The 13,375-nt window shown below is 43.5% G+C and overlaps 2 protein-coding genes across 6 annotated transcripts; one reads left to right on the forward strand and one right to left on the reverse strand.

Moving 5' to 3' along the window:
* Positions 1 to 809: 809 nt before the first annotated feature.
* Positions 810 to 5,567, forward strand: cdadc1 (cytidine and dCMP deaminase domain containing 1). 4 transcript variants are annotated; one of them, XM_018729136.2, is made up of 9 exons: positions 810 to 1,360; positions 2,232 to 2,355; positions 2,504 to 2,681; positions 3,029 to 3,613; positions 3,842 to 3,891; positions 4,384 to 4,553; positions 4,669 to 4,858; positions 5,032 to 5,080; positions 5,165 to 5,567. In XM_018729136.2, exons 1-9 carry the CDS (start codon positions 1,239 to 1,241, stop codon positions 5,260 to 5,262), a joined length of 1,566 nt encoding a protein of 521 aa, XP_018584652.2. In that variant the 5' UTR covers positions 810 to 1,238; the 3' UTR covers positions 5,263 to 5,567. The 4 variants fall into 4 exon arrangements, with proteins under 4 accessions (XP_018584652.2, XP_018584654.2, XP_018584655.2 ...); XM_018729138.2 differs by having other exon boundaries at positions 2,252 to 2,355; XM_018729139.2 differs by lacking the exon at positions 4,384 to 4,553 and having other exon boundaries at positions 4,751 to 4,858.
* LOC108920405 (uncharacterized) lies at positions 3,618 to 12,694 on the reverse strand. 2 transcript variants are annotated; one of them, XM_029258137.1, is made up of 12 exons: positions 12,046 to 12,694; positions 11,278 to 11,642; positions 8,668 to 8,693; positions 8,465 to 8,493; positions 7,876 to 8,043; positions 7,753 to 7,805; positions 7,018 to 7,096; positions 6,618 to 6,779; positions 6,399 to 6,470; positions 6,239 to 6,310; positions 6,027 to 6,086; positions 3,618 to 3,686 (listed from the first exon to the last, which is right to left on the reverse strand). In XM_029258137.1, the coding sequence occupies exons 2-12, from the start codon at positions 11,467 to 11,469 to the stop codon at positions 3,676 to 3,678; spliced, it is 924 nt and encodes a 307-aa protein (XP_029113970.1). In that variant the 5' UTR covers positions 11,470 to 11,642; positions 12,046 to 12,694; the 3' UTR covers positions 3,618 to 3,675. The 2 variants fall into 2 exon arrangements, with proteins under 2 accessions (XP_029113970.1, XP_029113969.1); XM_029258136.1 differs by lacking the exon at positions 3,618 to 3,686 and having other exon boundaries at positions 5,601 to 6,086; positions 12,511 to 12,694.
* Between the last annotated feature and the right edge of the window lie 681 nt (positions 12,695 to 13,375).

The following is a 13,375-nucleotide window of genomic DNA, read 5'->3' on the forward strand; positions in this document are numbered from 1 at the left end:
TTGCAGTGATCTTGACAATGAGGATTCATAACTAGAAAGCTTGTCTTATCAAAATTTCTGAATAAGTGTTTCCATTATCAAAATTATCACCAGCATATTTTCTGATGACTGGCTTAGGTTTCTCTGCCAAAGGAGAGATGCACTCTGAATATATTTTGAGCGACTCTATAATGAAATATTCCTTGGCAAATGGTTTTAATTTTTTGTATTCAAAGCAAGACCTTTTGAAATCAGTTTTGCCTTAATATCAATGTTTTGACCATGATAACTGCTTATCTATATAAATTCTCAAAGTTAAGCTCTTTCTACAGTTTTTTTTTTTTTTTTTTTTTTTTTTTTTTAAATTGTTGGGTCTATAATTTGTTTTAAATTCTCCACAAATTTGACAGATTTAACCACAGGATTTTGTAGCGTATACTTCAATAGGCACTTTATAACTGATACTTGTATCAATGAAGGATACATTTTTATACTAGATATTTTTCTTTGCTTTATAGGCTTGGAAACATCCTCCATTCAGTTAAATTGAAAATTTAATGGCCTAAAAACTATTTGTGACAAAGACAGAATTATATGCATTTAGCAGCAAACTATAAATTATAATAATAGAATGCTGAGATTACAGTATTTTGTGTAAATTATACAGTCCTGGGAAAATCTCCGGGGAAACCAGCTAAGTTAGACGTGGCCCGATGTGGAATCTTTCCCCAGACTCAAGCGCATCAGTCAGTGCAAAACATCTTAAACTTTATCTTATCATGCTTAAGAGACGGAGAGAGCTCAAGTGTTTCTCAGTACCGACAGCGAGTGGCCTTTTGACGCATACATCGGTAAACTGGCATCGTTCAGGTTTGTCTAACTGATATCACATGTCTGGTTTCATCAATTTATAGAAGATGTATTGAGCTTTAGAATACGCAATATTTCGTGTAAATCGGTTGAGAATTGCATAAGAGAAGACTCTTTTAGTAGAGAGGTTGAGTGCATCCAAAGCCTCGTAAATCATTTTTCCAATATGGCGGAGGACGGTGCCGTTGCGCCGCAGACCTTATCGTTGCATTGGACCGGTCTGTGTCCTCTATATAGCTGTGCTCTTAACTTCCGTCCCAGGCGTCGCTCGCGGATCCGCTCTCTGTCGTGATGTCAGACCCGACGAGGAGGAGAAAGCCGGAATGAGTTGACGTTTGCGCCCGCGGTGGGGAAACTAAGAGCCGCTGCTGCTGCTGCTGCTGTCGCCCATGAGCGTCCCGCTTCTTCTGAATGGCCACGTCGGACAGGAGTGGCGGCGACGCGGGGAAGAGCCGCGACCCTCTGTGCGACGCGAGAGAAGCGAGTACGCAGACGGACACCAAAGTGCAAGGTGAGGGGCCGGAGGGAGGGAGGGAGGAAGGGAAGGAAGGACGCAGGGACGCATCGGCCAGGCTGTCGGGGCCACGCGGTCCGCCCGGCTGCTTGACTCAGTCACTTTGAGCGCACAGCAGAGCCGTTTATACCTGTTTATACCGCCTGTGCTGCTGCTGCTGCGGCTTTACTTCACTGACACTTTCATCTAGGCCGCTTAAGTGATGTAATCCAGTTTAGTTATTTACCCATTTATTATCCATTACACTTAGTTAGGGTTAGTACTGTTGCCTGTTATAACAACAGTAATAATTGTGACATCTTAGCGCATTATTTCACATATATTTATCATCAAAAAGCAGTAGTATACATTAGCTTTTACTCAGTATTGTCTATGTGTATACCGTTTCTACCCTGTCCTGTGCCTTAATTGGTTATAAAAAAGTAAACACCCACAAACACGTAGTCCCCCGCAGAAAAACCCCTTTGTGTACTTAAGTATCATGAACTGGCCCTCCGGGGGGGCGGGGATCACTGTCTCTAATTCAACCGAGAGGACAGACACCACACACGCTACAGAATAAGACGCTTAGTATTTTATATTATTGTTACAATTCCGGGCTTCGAATCGCACTCCTCCTCCTGTCCTGCTGCAGGACCCGACCCACCATCGCATCTACAGTAATAATTTCCTTCTTGCTCGCAGACGGTCCCCTTACTGTAGTACCCATGGTCAGTGTACTCATCATGAATTGATTTAATAAAGGTATTTCAAAGTAGGTTTTAAACCTCACTGGTAAAATATTATGGTTTATAAAGTGGCACATTGAAGGTAAAGATGTCTCGTAAGAAAGCAAATAAAGATGATCAAAGCTGTCACAAGCAAACAGTTTACTGGCTTGTCTTGCAGGCCATGGACCGAGACTTTCCAAAGTCAATATGTTGACACTACTCAGTCTCTGGATGGAACTCTTCCCTCGAAAGAAAGCACCTGTGGAAAGTGAACGTCAACAGGTAGCCAGTGTTTTCTCACAGTAATGCTGATAATGATGGAATCTGATAACTGTTTAGCCTTCCAGGAGTACTTAATTTTTATTTAATGGGTTTTATCTAGGTACTCAGCTATATTATAGACCTTATGCTCAAAATGTACTTTCTGCAGACGAGGAGCACAGGCCTCGTGGTGGTCCAGGACTGCAATATCAAGGGTCTGCACTGCTCAAGCACAGAGCTGCATGCGGGCCAGATAGCGGTGATCAAACATGGACCGAAGCTCAGGGGCTGTGACCTCTACTTCTCTAGAAAGCCCTGCTCCACCTGTCTGAAGATGATCGTAAATGGTAGGAGACTCGAGACCGACACTGTTCGTCCGTAGACGTGCTTGTGTTTCAGCCACACAGTGGCAGAAGTCTGTTACAAGTGTGTGCTTGGGTCTATATGGAGGGCTTGCACCGTAAAATTATAGACAGTGTGTCCAAAGTTTGTAGAGATGGGTACTTTTAATTTGTGTAAAACTAAATGTTGGAAGACTTCCTAACCCTCATCCATACTTGGTCTGTCTTAAAGGTACATTTTATTTCTGCAATGTAATTTTGTGGAAGCATTTATACATAATACACAACTTGAATTTTTTTTTTTTTTTTACAAACTAAGTCCAGGAGGTCTAACAGTAATGCTCTTGTTTCAGCTGGGGTTAGTCGGATCGCTTACTGGCCGGGCGACCCAGAGCTCAGCCTTTTGTGGGTCCAGGGAGATGGAGACAGTGAGGGCCACAGCTCGCGGGAGGCTGTCCTGGATGCCGTGGCAGCAGAGAGACTCAAGTCCAACAGCCGTCCGCACATCTGCGTCCTCCTGCAGCCCCTGGCCAGCAACATGGGACAGTTTGTGGAAGAGACCTCTAGTGCCTGTGACTTTCTAGAGAAAGTTGCCAAGGACAACCTGGGCCTGAATATCGGAGAGCTCTTCAGAGAGCAGCAGAGATGCAGCCGAGCGGAATTAATGGAAACGTTCTTCCTCCAAAACGAGCATCAGCACCGTAGTATCCTCAACGCAATCGGCCTGGATAACTTCTGCACAGAGCCGTACTTTAGCAGCTTGCGGCAAAATATGAGGGACCTAATTGCTTTGCTGGCCTCTGTGGTTGCCAGCCTGCCGCACCCTGAACAGGGCTATGGCTTCTATGAGAAGAACCCCCTGCAGGCTGGCAGGGCGGTGTCTCCAAGCATTGTTAGACATTGCATCATACAGGCACGGCTGCTATCCTACAGGACTGGTGAGCTGGTTTCCTCCTTCCCTGCTGCATTTGTAGTCGGTCCATAGTTAGAGCCTCTCTAATCAGAAACCACCTGAGAGCCATTTAGAAAAAACATCTGCTTTTACTGTTTGCACTAAATTTCAGAATAAGCTATTAGGGAACATTTGGCAGTGAGTGTAGATTTAATTGATTGTTTTCAAATGAAACTACCTAAAAGCTGTAACATTCCTCTTAATCCCCTTTCAGAGGATGCAAAGGTGGGGGTTGGTGCTGTGATATGGGCTGAAGGGAAGTCTGTGAGTAAACAAAATCCATTTTACATCAGCTCCTCCCTTATCAAAACACAACTGCAACCAGAATTTTGTTCATAACATTTGTTTGTGGAGCCACTTTCATTACACAGCCACACTCGAGGAAATGTTTGTAAGGCAGAAGCCCCCTGACACATTTGTGGTTAAACTCTATAACCCTGACTCAGCACCTGGAGGGTTCTCGCAACCCAGGCATTGTGAGGCACCAGCACAAAGTTCTCTGGTCCAAGGACAGAGGACTCTAAAATTGCACATATGATTGTGTTGCCTTAATCTAGTTTGGATGGATAGACACTTGAAAGTAGTTTTGCTGCCACTGAGCAGCTGGGTGGGGAAGCCTAGGTCACATTCTGTTGTCAAACAAAATATACGAAAGTGCAGGAAATGCACTTTCCATCATTTCATAACTGAAGCAGCCACTGTATTTCACAAATCATGTACAAAATATGCAAAAATCACATGGACCTATAATTTCAGGGCCACTGTGATGGCACAGGACAGCTGTACTTGATTGGCTGCGGGTACAATGCCTACCCGGTCGGCTCCCAGTATGCCGAATTCCCCCAGCTGGGCAACAAACAGGAGGAACGCCAGTGCAGAAAATACAGATACATCATCCACGCAGAGCAGAATGCGCTCAGCTTCAGGTGCCAAGCTTACATAGTGACATTTCAGTCTTGAATTTCTACTTTTATCTTGTAATTACAGCGGTTTATATGCAGTACCAGTGTGAAAAGAAAAATACATTTTTGTATGGTGCAGGAATGCAGAGATCAAGGAGGAGGAGAACACCATGATCTTTGTCACAAAATGCCCATGTGATGAGTGTATGCCTTTGATAAAGGGTGCTGGAATCAAGCAGATATACACAACAGATCTGGACAGTGGCCGGGACAAGCATGACATTTCATACTTGAAGTTTGATCACCTTCAGGGAGTCCAGAAGTTCATTGTAAGTAATGACTGTTCTTTAATGAAGTCTTACTGTCCATTCTAGAATTAAAACATGGGTTTGTGACAAGAACAGCGGGCTATTTGCCAGACAGCATTATTGGGCAATGCTGAGCACCATTTAGCTTGTTTTCCTTATAAATGTGTTAAACAAGTATTCAAATTTCTCCATAGTGGCAAAAGAATTCACAAGATGAAAGTGCTGCTGGACAACCTTTGGCAAGTAAGATGATTTTGTCAATTGATGGTGCCCAGTGTTCAGGCTGTACTGAGAGGTGGTTTACTGACCTGGCCTTTCAAATTACAGATGGCTGTACGGGGAAACATGACAGAGAGACGGACGAACATCAGCTCTGCAAGAGGCAGCGACTTTTAAATACGTGCATACAAACTGAGCTTGGCTAATGGATATTCAGGGAGATCTTGCATTAAAGAGATGACTGTAAACAAAGGATAACGGTTTTAAATGTGCACAAAGAGGTTGTCTTAGGAACGTTAACATTGTACTGTAACGAGCAAGAAAGCATACTGTTAAATGCTGTATTTACAGAAGTACGAAACTCATGAATTCTGCACTTTTGAGCCAAAAATGTCTTCCTTGTTTGTTTATAGTACGCACATGGCTTCTGTGGTTCAGGAACATTGAGTAAAATGACAAAAAAATGTGTGAAAGAATGACAGTATTCTAAAATAAGGGGGTGTGGTGGTGCAGTGGGTTTGAGCGGGTCCTGCTTGGGGTGGCCACCCATGTTGTCGGGTTAGGTTCCCGTTCGCTGCAACCCCACTTGGGACAAACGGTTTAAGACAATGTGCACGTATTCTAAAATATACTAGTTTTATGTGTTGAGGGCCTATGGCAATAGTAGCCAAATAACCACAAACTGACCACAGGGGGGACAGCCAGGATGGGCACCTCAAGCAGGACCCAGCCAAACCCACTGTGCCACTATTGCCCTGACCACAGGACAGGAACTGGGAAATTGACTTCAACATTCAACAGTAAAAGATCAGCTACTGCATCTAAAGAATTCCATGTCCAAGGTCTCAAAAACATTGTTTTAAAAAGTAATATGTAGACTCCTATAAAACAGTTCAGATTATTGTAGTAAGTGTGGAGAAAGGCAAAATGCACACATGCTCACACCCCATATCAGAGGTGAGACTCCTACCTGCAGCGGCACGTGGAGAACTTGGCTGTATCTGGGCACACGAGCCTGCGCCATGGTGAGCTACTGTCAGTAATGGAAAACACACTGAGCTCCAACAGAATAACTACATTTCCATACCTGGACTCATCTTTGGCACGTATTTAAGGAAGTGCCCAAGCTTTTTTTTTCCCCCCCCCCCCTTCATCGAGGGTTAGGATTAATTTCACTGATACAGCTCATTGCTGATCGGAATTTTTCTAGGGCTTCGCTTTCCCTCTGAAGCTTCTGCTGCCTTTCGTGAAAATCTGGACAGGGAGGGAAAAAAAAAAAAAAAATTACAGCCAGCAACAATTTAACAACAAAACTTGGGGGGGTAGGAATCCAGCCCCTTACCTTTTTCCCTTTGAGCAAGTATCTGTGGAAGTATTCCTGAAGCTTCAAGCACTCTCAGGGAAATGGCGCAGTCTACAGTAAGGTAAACAGCATAATTGCACACTTTGCTCTCTTATGCTTACAGCAGTTAAGAGCATTTTACAGCACAGGTGGTGAAAGAAGTATAAGTAGTACTTTTCTTCCTCTGTGTTCACAGCCTCCCCTAAATATTTTTCTCACCATCCTCAGAAGCCTCTTCCAGCATTATCCTCTCTGAAATTCTGGCCATGGCAGAGATGAATGTGGAAAATATGGACTGCACGTAGCCTGCTTCACGGCACTTCCTCCAGAACTGGACTGCTGAATTAGCAGCGTCTCGCGAGTCACCCACAGACCTGCAGTCTGGGAGAAGAATCGCAAATGAAAATGCACTATTTTCTCATACTTTATAGCTAAACTGTTTACAAGTAAAATGCTCCCAAGCATTAGTCAACTTTGGAAACATGGAAACCTCCTGTTCAGCACATGTTCAATTCTGGGGTATTTTATATATAAATCGATATGTATTTCAAATTCACTGAGGAAACTATTTTCTTTTGGCGTTTTTGAGGTATAAGTTCTTGTAGCGATGGACAAATACCTGACTGGGCTAAGAGGACCGACCCCCCTTGTTCAAGTTTGACTGTCTGGGAGCTCTCGGAGTTCTGAGACACTTCATTCTGAGGAAAAACACAAAAATAAGCACAAGTGCAGGGAATTAACAATAATATCTAGGAATTTGCCCATACTGCCCCAGGTGCACTAATACCCAAAACGCCTTAGATGCCGTAAACCATTCCTGGCGGCACAAAAGCACAGGCACGTCTTTGCTATAATTGTCTTTTATAACACACGTCCAGTCCAGTGAACTACTTCAAATAAAGCAATGTAAATTGGAGCCTCAGTTCAGGGGTACATGATGCAGTCAAAGTGTAGAGGGGCACACCTCTAGTCTATCAGGTGTTCTTGGTCCCTACCTGCACGCCCTTCAACGTGCACTTGGTTTTCAGTTGCGCTAACAGTTGTTTTACTGGGGGAAAAAAAAAGCTTCGGTTCACCTGAGGACTCTGAGAAGTTTCCAAAATTAAGGAACACCCATAACAGGAAAGATTGTTAAAAGCACCTGTCTATGCTAATAAAGCATTCTATTTTGTCTGTTAAATACAGTAGCGAGTTTCGAAAACACTTGACTAAATTAAAAAGGCAGAGGCATCGGTAGTCATTGACTGCAGTCAGGTGAAATTTTCTATATTTTGAGGAGAGTGTAAGAAAGTGTCTGACGGGGCCAAATAAAAATTCATATTCATGAGAGGGGACATGGAGATTGATAACTCACAGAGTTGCTATTCTGCTCCTCTTCATATCTATTCTGAGGTGGAGGGTGGCTGTCTGTGAAAAGCAACAAGCATTTAGCAAGAGTTCAGAGCAGACGTGTGGGAAACGGAGGGACGACTGTTACCTTTCGCCCGACACGGCGGCTCAAGCATCAGTTCAATGGGTAGCGCCGTCCCATCGAAGCCCCAGATGTGGGAATTCCCTTCTGCACCCAAGTGTCTCTGTGCGGTGTTTTCCTCCACACCTTCTCTCCACTTTAGCAAGGTGCTCTTCTGAGCCCCCTGAGGCACTTCTAAAACCCAAATGTCCAGATGCACTGGTGAGCCTACATTGCGTTAGGGGATGGTGTGCAAGTAACCAACTCCCCCCGCACCTCGCTTTTCCCATCTCAGTTGTTGTAAGGCAGTTCCTCAAATTAGACAGACAGATGGCCCTTGTGCCCTTTACACCTCCCAAAATGTTTTGTTTCTTTATGTATGCTCAGAATATCTTCTAAATCAATAACACTCCCCCCACCCCATCCCTTTCCACTGTAGGCATGATGGATGTCCTGTAAGGAACTGTGCTTCCAGATCTTTTTAATAATGCAGAAAATGTCTGGCCTTATTCCATAGAAGAAAAAAAACAAACAAGCTATATTTACTGTAGTATGACTCATATAATGGTAATCTTAATGTGGGGAAAAACACAAGAGCTTCTGTTTGCCCACTTACCTGCACTAAACATCTCATTTGCAGAATGTCTGTTAAGGAGAGAAAAAAATGCTTAATTAAAGAATCATTTAATGACGAGACTAAAAAAACATTTTCAAATACATGCAATAAAAAAATACAAATTAGGTTTACAGATCAGAAAAAATACATTAGAAAAAAATTACAAGCACTATTGAAGTTTAAAGAAATTCATAATTTCTCACCTTCTGTTTTCACGTTCACACTGCAACTGAAATAAAGGCAAAACGTTTTGTTAAGGAAAGATCTAAAATAAATTTTGTCTGCACTATATCTGTCAGACACTGAAACAACATGTGTTATATGGCTGGAAGCCCAAAGGCACCTTACTGAGACGAAAACTCTGCCAAAACGTTCTCAGAGAAACCTGAATATTTTTTTTTTTTTTTTTTTAGAAAGCTGTGGGGCTGCTCTGCTGCCTCTGGCACTAGAGCCCTTGAATGTGCGCAAAGTATCATGAAACTTTAGGAATTTCAAGGCACCCTGGAGCAAGATGTATAAAATATACGGTACAATGGCATCTCAACTTATGAACACAACTGGGATCAAAAACCTCTTCTGTTTGACACTTCTGTACTTTTTTTAACCACTAAATCATAATCCGTAAAAGCTATGAAAAGCTATAACACGTTACATTCAGTCATTTAGCTGACTTTTTTTCCCAAAGCAACTTGTTAAGGTTACAATTATTACAACCTTACATACAGCTGAGTAATTTTACTGGAGCAATTTTGGGTAAGTACCTTGCTCAAGGGTACTACAGCCAGAGGTGGGGCTCAAACCTGCAACCTTCAGGTCCAAAGGCAGTAGTTCTAACCACTACGCTACCAGCTGTATGTAGGACAGCTGGTAGAGCAGTGGTAAGAGCTACTGCCTACGTCCCACACTTCATAGCACAATTGTGATTGCTTTAAAATAAACTCATTTCAAAGGACAAAATAAAAATACGTACTTCACACAAACTTCAGTTGTTACCATCAACCAATTTATCCTATAATCATGTGCAGTCGTCGTAATGCTGTCTCAACATGGACACTCGCGGACATCAAAAATGAGCTGTAAACACCGTGGAAGTAAGATGAATTAAGATGGCAACATATTTGGCTGCACTTTACTGACCTGGGCACATAAAAACAGTTTACATTTGCCCCACAAAATACAAATTTTAGGAGACAAAAATGGTCAAAATGCAATTAAAAATAAACTGGAGATGTTTGCATCTTCAAAAATGCGTAACTTGACCGCTCATAGTGCAAGGACGCAGCGCACTTATGTCATCAGAAAAGCTTAATTGCTTTCTCAAATGACAACGTTTTCTAAGTACAATACCAGTGCGGCATTGCTGCCATCAATACTTTTGTTTCATTTTGTCAGACACGGTTTACTTGTCACACCATACTCAGTGCACCATTAGGAAATGTTCGGTTAGTCCTCAGTTTGTGAAACACTTAGTCTGAGTCAAGAAAATGTCTAAGAATCATATTCACTTCCTGTCTTGTCAGACAAAAGTCACTGCTGCATTTATTCAAAATTTATTGTCAACTTAAACTGGTTTTGTGTTCTATACCTGCGGTCACTCACTTAAAGGGTTCACATTCGTAAGTAATCGTTAGCACCTTTTTACTTACAAAGTAGCGACTGAACAAATGATAGCTCTTTTTTCCTGCCATAAACGTTACAACCTTCTGTGTAATCGAAACTGTGACAAAGTGCCCAGTTATTTATAACACGCTGCGAATACGAACATGTGTGCACTAACTTGTCTGATGCCATGCTGGCACCAATATGCACTTTAGGCCGCAGCAGACAAGTGATACTCGAAATCGGTCAGACTGCATTCCACGAACTGCTGCGTACGGACTCGTGCTCTTCATTTTCAAAAAGGTGCTTCCATTAAATTCAATTTATTTTAATAGAGCTCTTCTCACACAGTGACGCTGCTCTGAACAAAGATTAGACACACACATCATCTGAAACCGCTTTTCCCATACAGGGTCGCGGGGAGCCGGAGCCTAACCCAGGAAGACAGTGTGAAAGGCTGGAGGGGTAGGGGACACACCCAGGACAGGACGCCAGTCCATCGCAAGGCACCCCAAGCGGGACTCGAACCCTAGACCCACCAGAGAGCAGGACCCGATCCAACCCACTGCGCCCCTCTAAGATCAGACACACAATACAAATAAACAGTTGGCTATAAAATTACTACAATATCAATGTATTTATTAAAGCTATAAGTAAAGAAAAGGGAAACAATGGAAAAAATCCTCAAGGACTCCAAGTGCCATTGCACTGGCTTTCCACCCCTCCTGGGTATTTTAGATTTTAAAAAAAGACCTTCTTTAGTTTACAGGTATTCAGAACATTGCTGCTAACTTAGTGCTAATAACTTGATACCCCTGTTCACGTAGTCACGTTTCGTCCAATTATCGCGATCGCCTGAAGGCAGCGGATTTGGATTATGAACTGCAATACCCACAATTCTTTGCGTCGGAAAAAAACGGGACAACAAGTGAACACGTGCATGTTTCCATCCATTCCCGTTCACACAAACAATTCCGTTTTCTTCAGCACATTTCTTGATGTACAAGTTAAATTAAGACTTTTTTTAAAAAAAAAATATGAACATTAACACGAGGCTCTGTTCAAATGTTCCAATAAAGTACGACCAACCCCGAAGGGGTAATTTTCAAGCACTCGGCAAAATTTATTTTGCAGAGACTCAGACTGTGTTACTACTTTTAAATCGGATTTACTACAAAGTTTAAAAAAAAAAAAAAACAGTATATATAGCATACCTCTTCAGCAATATCTGGGTGCCGTTGCCTCAAATGCCGCTTCAGATTGGTCGTATTTTTTCCACTCAGACTGTATCCGCATTCCGTTTCTTTTCCTCTCGGCAATATTCTGCAGGTTGTTTTCCTCGTCCGCTCATCGTACCAGAAGTGCCTCCAGACTCCAGTTTTCTTCCTTCCAGCCGAAAGCATCATGGTGGTTCTGTTCGTAGACCGCGACTGAATTCAATGTGCCTGTGCTGTGTGTGGTCACGCGCTGCAGACTCTGAGCATCTTATTCTTACCGCGGTCCTACTGGGTCCCTTACTTTTCTTACAGTCGGACTGGTGGTGGTCTCCTTGGCAAGGCTGTACACGGCTCACTCGCGGCTGTGGAGCGTGAACGAACGGGAGCGCTTGAGTGACACAATGACGAGAAACAAACGCGTAGGGACACAGAACGCACAGGAATCGGCAAGTTATCCACAAATTCGCACAGGCACTTCGGTAAAGAAGTCGCCGCTCTCCTGACCTGAGGCTAAAATGTTACGGCAAAGAACTTGCAAAAAAACGGAACTGTGGTCAAAACAACAACCAGTGACTGACTGTCCGTCCAGCTGAGCAACTCAGTCAGTGAGTGAGTCCGGACAAAACCGTTTTAGTCTTCGTTCCTCAGTGAAAGAGACGAAAACATTTTCGTCACATGACCTAGTGAAGGGTGCCCTTTTCCGTCTTGTATACGAGAATAGACATGTATTTTAAACTGACACGGACCACGGAATGCGTCTCCTACCTCCCAGCGCCCCAGAAGGCGCTCGCGGTGCCATGTTTGGTACAAATGGGAAGCGAGTGGCCGAGCGCACAGTTCGCTCGTACCATTCGAGCAGAGGCCCCACAGCTCCTCTAGACTAAGTTTTATCTCAACCGCAGTAACGGCGTACAGCACAACGCACCATTTCAGTGCTCATGTGAAGCCTTTTCCCTCATTTTGTGGTAAAACGAATATATGTTGCATGGGAGGAGTTCCCCAGAATGCGAAAGGTGGACGGAGCGCCCCGCACGCGGCGAGCCCAGCTCCCGCGCAGCTCCAGCAGCAGCAGCCATCTTCCCAAGCAAGCCAAGGAGCCGGGGGTCGACCGGCAACGCGAGGCATTCGCTACAACACTTAAACAGTGTAAATGCCGTGGTGCGTTTTCACGGCGGTAACGCGCAACAATGAGACATTTCACAGAGATGGCTGTGTTTTCTGTGTACGTACGGAAATGCGGACAAGAGAGAGTGTTGGTTCGGTACACGCGCTGTAGTAGTGACGATCTCCTTAAACTCTCCTGAACACTTTTCCATTTGCCCTACTCCTTTGGTAATGATTCCCCCCCCCCCAGTTTATACAGCAGTTCAGAGAAAGTACTCGGTCAAGGGTCCTACAGCAGTACGAACTGAACCTTCTGAGGGTAACGTGACAGTGATGACCAGAGCGCCACCTGCTGGCCACCGCAGCGCGCACGATTGCGCTCACATTTCGCCATCGAAGGGTGGAAGGAAGTGTCTCCCTCGTCAAAACCAGCATACAGACAATAAAGCAATTGAGGTCACGAATTTGACATGTCCGAGAATAGAAATGAACAAAAAATGTAAAGCCGGTGTAATGGGCCAATGCAACACTGAGTGAAGAAAGGCACTGTTTTACTACTTTACAGCACGTGCTGCTCACATCATCTAATATATGAAGGCTGCTTAGTTTAGTTAGTGCGATTTTCTACAGAAAAACACACACATGACAATCACACACATAAAGTATAAAGATGGTACAGCACACTTCACTGTGACTCACTATTCAGGCTTTGACATACAGCCAAAATGTCAGAAATACTCATAACCATCATTTTGAGAAATTGTTCTGCTGCCATGTAACGCTGACAGACTATAGAGTCAGCACGAAATGCACAACAATAAAGACTGATAAAAAATTATTTAGTTATGGGGGCTTAAGATGGATAAATGTTTAACATTTGTCTTTAAAAAGCAATGTGATCTAATGCATGTTTATTCTGTGAGTTTTGCTGTAAGCTAGACATAAAAATTAATTTAAATTAATTGCAGGAACTAACACTAACACTGGTAGC

Source organism: Scleropages formosus, chromosome 14 (genome assembly GCF_900964775.1).
Source record: "Scleropages formosus chromosome 14, fSclFor1.1, whole genome shotgun sequence".
Classification (NCBI taxonomy): domain Eukaryota; kingdom Metazoa; phylum Chordata; class Actinopteri; order Osteoglossiformes; family Osteoglossidae; genus Scleropages; species Scleropages formosus.